The sequence below is a fragment of the Topomyia yanbarensis genome, chromosome 2 (assembly GCF_030247195.1).
Source record: "Topomyia yanbarensis strain Yona2022 chromosome 2, ASM3024719v1, whole genome shotgun sequence".
Lineage (NCBI taxonomy): Eukaryota > Metazoa > Arthropoda > Insecta > Diptera > Culicidae > Topomyia > Topomyia yanbarensis.
The window spans coordinates 350,339,430-350,348,605 of NC_080671.1; the positions used below are offsets into that span (position 1 = coordinate 350,339,430).

Consider the following 9,176-nt stretch of genomic DNA (forward strand, 5'->3'; position numbering starts at 1 on the left):
AATCAATAGCACACAAACACCTTCCATAACAAATACCTACCGTGTATAAATTTTTACGGCAATCGGTTAAGCCGGTTGGGAGTCCATAAATCATCTACGTACAAAAATTGACTTTTGTATATATAGACTAGCTAATACCCATCGCGCGTTGCTGCGACACTCTGCGAAATAGGAGGAAAACACAATTTGTTCCAAAGCGCCATCTGGCGGGCAGATAATCTCCAACTAATAGCACACAAACACGCCCCATACCAAATACCTACTGTGTGCAATTTTTTACGGAAATCGGTTAAGCCGTTTGGGAGTCTATAAATCATATACATACAAACTTTGACTTTTATATATATAGATTGGCAAACTACAATTTTCACCTAAAATACAATTTTTGAAATTGCTTTATATTGCTCAAAATCCTTATTTTTATTTTAAAAATTTGGAAAAATAAGAAAAATTACAACAAAATTATAAATAACAGCAGAACCAAATGTCATTCTAAAATATAATGTCCGGATGACCGAAAGCAGATTTATTTATCAGTAATTAAGTACTAAAACATTTAAAATTGATACGTTATAACCGCAACTACTAGAATTTAGGTAAACATATTCCTAATCACAGATAACAGACATTTAGAATTGAATAAAATTTATTTAAAAATTTGTGTAAGGTTTCAAATCGATATACATACTAGCTTAAATGTCTATTATCTACCCGAGCAAACGAAAAGCCCATAATACATGGGGTTTGACATGGGTGTTTGAAATGGGTTCAACCCATGAAAACACCATCACCATGGTCCGGTAGATCCCATATAAAATGTCATATGTTGGTGTATTTATGGGTTATTGGGACCATTTTATGGTATCTTGATGGTTGTGAATTTTGGCACGGACTATGTTTAAGGTCTTTTCAAGGGGCTATGTGGTATTTGAACCCATGAGTATTTGCTCGGGTATGCTATAAACGCTCCGTTTTCAGTAAACCGGAATATTCCGAGTGGTATGAAAGGGTCCGTCCTTTATCGTACAATGCTATGCAATAAATAATTAATCAGAAAACTAACAGAAGATGACTTCTTAACCCACATCTATTTGTATTGTTTCAGTCTCTGATTGTTGGTGAGCGATCATCGGTGCGATATGTAACCTACCAGAACGAGGACGACGACGAGTAAAATTGAACGAATACGGACATTCAAACCACTGTACATTGCACGGATATCCAAACAGCTCGACGGCAGGTAAAAGCTTCAAAAGGTCTGTTCACAAAAAGAAAGAGCAGGACCTTCTAAAATGGTCTACTGGTATTTTAGAAAAGTTTTTATAATTAACAATTTACAAAATTTTAAACCTGAGAAACTCGAAATGGTATGTAATTACCGTGGGACTACACTTGTTGAAAAGAGCACTGAGAAAAATACTATTCGAAAGGAAATAGATCGTATAAATAAACACACATGTAACTGTACACGCTAAGCGTAAAAAGACTACCCAAGAAAACTTTGAAAACTAAATCACAAACATTACCACGTATCTCTCGCGGACAAAAACTCCCGCCTTGAGAAGAGTACTTCTCAAAAAGGGAATAAATGACAGGTACACGAAAACTTTTAGCTCATAATTAGGATTACTCCCTGCGAACTCTCAAAGTCAATCGGTTTCCGGAGTGGTTTTGGTCCTTCCCAATTATACTTTACGTTTGCTATGAATTTCGATGATTTTTAAATTCTAGCTAGCTAGTTTATCTGTTGTACGTTCTGTTAGCTATTTAATGATTTGTACCAGAATGACACTTTGAGACATATTGAAAAAAAAAGCAAATTTAAACCTTATTATTTTTTAATCAATGTCCTCAATAACCATCACATATGATCGAAACCACAACCGAAACCGAATTAAACCATAGCAACAGGCAGATCAAAACATCACACGCTCACATAAAGCACTATGCTACTGAAATGACATATGGTTTGTTTTTGGTGAAATAGTGGTTTGGAATGTCTTAATATTTTCAACAATGGTTCATCTCAATTATCAATATACTATTCAAAGCTGCTTTGCTCCAACCAGTTACTTTGAACGGCGTTCAGCATACTCCAAAATGCTTTGGAACGTTATAGAAATTAGGATCGCTGTACGACTTCAGATAATTGCAGCAAATATACAACAATCGATCGGGCAGAAAAATGCACACAAAACGCTGTTCCAAACATCCACATCTCGGCATTTTTGGCACAGTCCTAGTTAGACTTTTCTTGATCGCGATTAGAACGCCGCCTCTAGCGACGTTGATGACTAATAAAAAAGTGGCGATCGCATTGGTAAGGAATTCGTCGTAAACTCTGATTTTTATATAACCATCGCGTAACCAAGTTTCGATGAGACCGATAAGGTAATCGTAGGAAGTAAGAGCAAGCTAGAATGTGAAATTTTTGTTCTCATTCCACGAACGTTTTGGTAGTAGACAGACAGGAAATCTGTAGAAAATAAGTTGGCGGGATGGATGGATTGATGAAAATATCGAAGCTTACCTCACAGCAATCAGGAATGGAAGCGAAGTGCTGAGGTCTCCGAAAATACTGACCAACTCATTCTACATCCTGGAATTCGTGAAATTGAATACCTATGGGTCATGTATTCATTGACATAGCCTGTATCTTAAGACTATCTGATATGCTCACGTTGAACAACACAAATTTTTCGATATCTCCAGGAGCTACTATAATAGTATCAGAGCTAGAATTTGCCGTTCCAAGTCGGACTTTTGCCGGACGATGAGATGCGTTATCCTCGGCGTTGCTCACGTCACGCTGATTTTAGTGCTTGATCTTACTTACTTGGGGCAGAATGGTGCAAAAAGCCGATAGGAGTCGGCTTCTTTTATTCTTTTATAGATGCTACGCCGCCATGAGCATTTGGGTCTGCCTCTACTGCGACGTCATACTGGGTTCCGGTCTGATGCTTGTTTACAAATATCGTTTCCGCCCCTACCTAAGGTAAGGGCCGACCCAGCCGCACTTCCGTTCCCGAATTTGAGTTTGCTCTCCACCTCTGGATACAACGACGATGCGGGGCCACCAGACAAATTATGTACTGCTGGCATCTGCGATAATCACCTGCAGCCGTTGGTCAATATCTCAATACCAACATTCAAAATTCTCCACTGATTTCCCGTCTACTTTAAAGCTGGAATGGTTCGTCTAATTGTGGGGTAGCTAAATAGTTGTCCTTCCCCAGAACTATTATACTGTTCCCAACCCCTTGAGCTTTAAGCTCAATTTTCCAGATACGAGCCGACGCGCCAGCTAAGTCCGAGCGCCAACCCGAAAGAACCGTTGATGTGGCAAAGGCGACGCTATTCATAGACAACGATTTGGTTTTATTGAAGTTGATGATTAAACCTGCCAATGAGAAGCGTTTGGTAAGGTCGCTGAGCTTACTCTGCATATCAGAACGCTGTTGAACTAGGAGTTCAAAGTTATCTGCCAATTCAAAATCGATTAGATGCTCTATGGTAATGGGCTGGCATAGCAGCCCACGGTTTGGATGACGGTCAATGGAACCTTCCAGAATCTCGTCGATTACGATACATTCTTACCTCCCACTAGCTACAACTCGGATGGAATCGGACAAGTCCAATTTGTGCAGCACTCTGCACAAGAATGTCTCGTACTGTGCCTATATAACACCGACGATTTTCTCAGGAACTCCCTTGCGTCTCTAAGCGCTTCACATATTCTTGTGATTGCAGCGATCGAAAGCGTTTTTTCGTAGTCATTGAAAACTAAACTCTTGGAACTCCTGCTTCAGAATAATACGAAGCATGACAATATGTTCCACTCGCAAACGCTATCTTTCGGTACGGAATCCGGCATATTGCCGCCGGAGAGTCACATCAGTCTACTCCTGAATCCGAGCTAGGATCACATTCTATAGAACTTTGTACACATTAACATAATTAGTTCGAGAAGTACGATGTCCGCTGTTTTCCGCGAGCAAACTGTTAAAATGCCGAGGTGGGTCCAGCGATTCGTGGTGAAGCGTGACTTCCGATACGCTGGCGCCCCAGCGATCCGAAATCGGTACTTCATCTCACACCATTCATCTAGCCTCTGGCGAATGACTTAGATCACACCGATGGAGAGTCCGCTCTGACCAGTCTACTAGCATTTCGTGTCTCCCTCCGCATGCAGCATTCCACATCTTCAGACAGAGTGATGCAGATTGGTATTATCCCGGCAACGACGCATACCGCCTCCGACGGTATAGCTATTTATGCGCCCGTGACACGAGCAGTCACTAAGCGAAACGAGGTCGTCAACTTCGCCCTGATTTGCTTTGAGTGCAGTCCGAAACGCTATACCTCAGTATTGAGGACAAGACATCCTTCAGTAGACGGCTCTTGCTGCATCTTGCTCCTCCTCCGATGTTCAACATGATCCTTGCCACTGCGTTAGTTGTCCTCGCTGCTTTCCCACAGAAATAGGCGGCGTGGCTATTGAAATTTAATCGATAGTCGACCATCACACCCAGGGGATTCAGTGCACGGATTCACTACCGCCATGACGATAGCGATCACTTGCTAGGTTACACTGACCGTTATACTTCCATTGCCACAAGCAGTATTAATATTTTTGTCATCCCAAATTCTAGATTCAGACCACTGTGTACTGTAAGGAACTCGTCGTTGGAGATCCAATGGTCACCAACATTTTCACCGTCTACATCGGCGTACGATTTAGGTGGCCGTGCGGTTGGGCCGTCGTTTGAGAAGGGATTCTCCAAGATAGTCTTTAATTTGTCAGCGCACGTTTTATCTGGCATCGTTGGAACCTTGATCGTAGCAAACACTACAAGGGCTGCGTTGCCCACGGGGTTGGTGTCTGTTTCTCTGCACAGTCCCTTGTACCGGTGGAATTGCTCAGCACTATTTCAGCGGCCTTGTCCACTCGGAATATCACCTTACGCTCTTCTCTGACTGCCTCTGAGTTTGCTCTCTGAATGCGTTTTCTAGCCTTCAGGGAGGAAGCACGGAGGGTGAAGAGACTTTTATTGCACCAATACACCGCACGCCGGCAGTTCCTCGGTTCCAATTACCTCGGCATTATTACGTTAAATATCTTTGATAATGCTTCTGACAGCTCATTGATGTTCAGAATTAAAGTGGTACTGTCTGCACGAAGTACTTCGACTCCTGTCGAAGTCCTCTGCGTTACAATACAGTTCCACAATGGAGTAGTGGTCGTTATGTGTGTACTAGTGAGCAATTCATGTTATCCATCAGTGAATAACTGCAGAATGTTACATCAATTATGGATTACCGATCGTCTTCACGGAATTTGCTAGTGGAACTTTCGTTGCACAGCCTTACATCCAGCTTCGCCAGGGCTTCCAACAAGCTGTAACTCCGTGGGTTGATCAGCCTGCTACCATACTTCACGGCCCAAGCGTGAAAGTCTCCTCCTATTACAACTGGTGTTCGTCTGACTAACGAGTCGTTTGGTGCGTCCAGCATCCGATTGTACTGCTCTAGTATCTACCTTGGGGGAACATAACAGCTACATACGAATACACCGTTGATCTTGGAGATCATTGTGTGTGATATCCACCATCTGTTGGGCAGGGAAACCGCCCATCACTTGGATTTCCCGCATTCCTGCACTATCCGCCACCCAGTTTCCGATATCGAGAGGTGCACGATACAGCTCTGCAATTATTTCAATGTCGTATTTCGTTTCTGTTGTCGACTGCCACAAGAGTTGCTGTGTTATGCCGCAATGATCGAAATTAACGTACTCCTGATTCCATGAGCCATTTGACTCCGGTTTCCGTGAACCACTTAGCACCCAACTTTGTCGCGATTTACCTAGATCAGTGATTCTCAACCTGGGATCCGCGAAGTCATTGCTGGGGGTCCGCGAAGTCATTGCTGGGGGTCCGCGAGGAAAAATATATTTTCCGAGTGCAGATTGAAATTTCAAGTCTTGTTTCCTAACAAACTGAAAATAACATATTGATAGCATACAAAATCGATGTTTATCCGTGTGGGTACGCAGCAACCCACGGTAATTTCAAAGGAGTCCGTGATACGAAAAAGGTTGAGAACCGCTGACCTAGATAATCCCTAGCGGTGAACTCACCTTACTCCGACTGAGAGTACCCCGGCGGCTGAATTTCTCCCGATACCGAAACCCGTTTCCTTGATCGGCGGCGAGATTTCTCTCGGCCCCGATATCCGTTTAGTGTGCCAATTAGCTTCAAACTTTGTAACGATATACTAGAATACCCCGCGGTAGTGAGTCCACTCTACCCCGATTGTCGATTCTTTAGCGGTGGATTTCTCCCGATATCGATGCTCGTTTTCGTTAACCATTTAGCTCCCTGCTTCATAAATATTGAATGGATGTAGTTTGCGACGGTGGACCTAGACCGGTAGGTGCCAAAGTCTGCGGTCAATTTCCACTACTAGTACCTTATTCTCAGAAAATAACTCTTTCCAAAGGAGCTTAGAGAATTCTATTCTAAACTTTAGGCATATTTTTGAAGAGTATCTTTAATTTTTTAATCTATAAAATATTTCTGGGAGGGGGGGTCTCGTGTACAAAACATCCTCCGATACTACGCCACTGTGATGAAATGATGTAGCGAAATCTACTGTGTGTAATTGATGATGTCAGATACACATTAGAAAACTCTAAGCAGAGTATGGCCAAGATGAATTTGGCGTATAAAAACGAGCAGAAATCTGACGTATATGAGTGGTGGCTAGCAAGCGGTGGCTGATTGATTTAGACTGACCCTACGTACTGATTTGACAGTACCTGTCCTGATGTCCTGGAAATTCGAGGAAAAGATTTGATTTTTCCTGGCATTTCTCCCCTAAGCCTTATTTATTCTCTCTGACCCCGGCTGGAGTTACGTTTGACCGCAAATTGCATCGAATATTCCCAGCAAGTCTGTAATCACGATCTTATTGGATCTAACTACTACCTGTATGTTCGCTATGGAAGGCAAAAGACTTGAAAGTTACTTTTGATGGGATTGGTCGTCAAGTTCTACTCAAAAAGCTATTGCGATTTGAAGTCTTTAGTCGGATGAAGTCATGATTGATACCTGACTAACAGGATGCTACGTGTTAATCTCGATTTACGCGTTTCGCCCTCATTTTCTAGTACATCTAGCATCCCACAAGGCAGCATTTTGGGCCCACTACTGGTTGTTATAGTTTTCAACGACATGGCAGTTTTACTAATCTTTAGATCTAATCTTGTGTATGCCGATGCCCTGGAAAATTTATGTGGAAATTCCATTCAGTTACAAGCGTTGCTCGATTTGTTTTTCACCTGCTGTCAACAGAATTGGCTAGTCGGAAGATTCTCTGAATGTCCATCAATATTATTCTAAGCAGTAAATCAAATGACGAAACTAGAAGTTTTACTAGAACCAAACAGTTCTTTTTATTCTCACTATACGTCGATTGTTTCTATGGCTAATCGGCAGTTTGATTTATTGGAATTATCCAAGGATTTCATGGATGTACATGGTCTAATGTCGCTGTATGCTGATTTAGTTTGCAGCGGTTGGTGAAGCTGACAGCCGACAAATGTGATGGCAATTGTACGGAAAACAGTTTGTTTCCGACGGAAAAACAAGGTTTTAACTACAGACACCTTATACACAGACACGGAGGCAAAAGCAGTAAAACTAGCAACAATGGATGTAAACTGGCGTCACAGCGGATCCCAAAAGCTTTGCATGTACTTCCCCTCACAAAACTCTCACGCTCGTTTGGCTGCACTTTTTGACAGTCCGTTTGGCTGCAATTTTTGACACTTCGATAGTCTTTAAATAAAGCTAAGACAGTAAATACAGAACACTATATTAGGATTGTTGCTAGTGTTCCCGTTGTTCGGAACATGTTTGTTTTGCTTTCGGTATATATCTGTCAAGGTACCGAAACTCTCTAGTAAAAATCTTTGGTCCACACTATTGGTACACGCAGAAAAATATGGCCTGCTTATAACCACAAACCGTTTAGATGAACTTCAAATTAGTAAAATGCAGTTTGCCTATTTTGCACTTCAGTCTCGTTTGTTCTGCTGAGATTTTTATGCATTCAAGACCGAAAACGTACAATGCATAAAACTAAGAGCAGAATAAACGAGAGTCAAATAGAAAAATGATAGGATATCTGCTATGAAACATTTCTATGTGTCATACTATTACAATTTCATTAGTTTTGACATGATATCTATGCGTGACAGATGTCGGTTCCGACAGCATGAAGTAACAAATTACTTTACGCTCGTCCGGACATGCCGCAGACTCAGGTGATTCGCGTTTTCTAATGCCAAAAGGGTTAAGTCGCCAGTAAACTCTAGGCTCTAAGTCATATGACCCTTTCCACGCTTTTTTAAACTTTCTTCCTTCAACTCCTTGCTCTCCCTTGAGTACTATGGCTCTTAATCTTAAAAAAATATACTACATTTTCCAGTCCCTTGCTAATTGAATGTCATTCAGAACATAAAAAAGGAAAATTAACTCACTCTTAGTTGTTAATAAAAAGGAAAGAAATCAATATATTCAATATAACGAATTTTATCGGTGTAAATTTTCGACTGTTATTGTTATGAAATGAAAGAGTTTGTATATACCGAACAAGGAAATGAAAATTTATCAAAATTCAGTACAGGTTTAGACAATTTGTGCATTCTAATTAGTGAAAATAAAGCAGCCGAGAATGGCCATTGGCCATTGTTTTGCTGACTAAAAGAAAAAAAAATGATTAGTCGGTATGAAACCTTTATAGAAGATTTTTTTGCTTCTTTTATTTGGCCTATTTGACAGGTATATCCCGGAATCAAAATAATGATGGTCCTACCACTGATGCCAGCGACAATCCTAATCTAGTGTTATGTATCTACTACTAAGACGAATAAAGTGTCCGTAGTTTTAACGGAGCACAAAATTTTAGCGATCGAAAATAAGCACAAATGTTGCCAGATACTTAATTCCAATAAATGTTTTGTCACACTTTTTAATTCCATTATCACTTGTATCTACAACAAATGCGTGTATTTCGCAACACTACTTGTATACATCATCAATGCCATAACATAGGCTAATTTCACTTCCATTACTCTACTGAACAAGGTTGAAAATCATTCATTCTACAAC

The 9,176-nt window shown here is 41.1% G+C and overlaps 1 protein-coding gene across 1 annotated transcript in view; it reads left to right on the forward strand.

Moving 5' to 3' along the window:
• LOC131684221 (synaptic vesicular amine transporter) overlaps positions 1–4,793 on the forward strand; it is a 124,570-nt gene extending 119,777 nt beyond the window's left edge. Inside the window, exon 10 of the mRNA XM_058966912.1 lies at positions 1,106–4,793. Coding sequence (XP_058822895.1) covers positions 1,106–1,174 — 69 coding nt within the window. The 3' untranslated portion in view covers positions 1,175–4,793. The remainder of the gene's footprint in view (positions 1–1,105) is intronic.
• Positions 4,794–9,176: the final 4,383 nt, after the last annotated feature.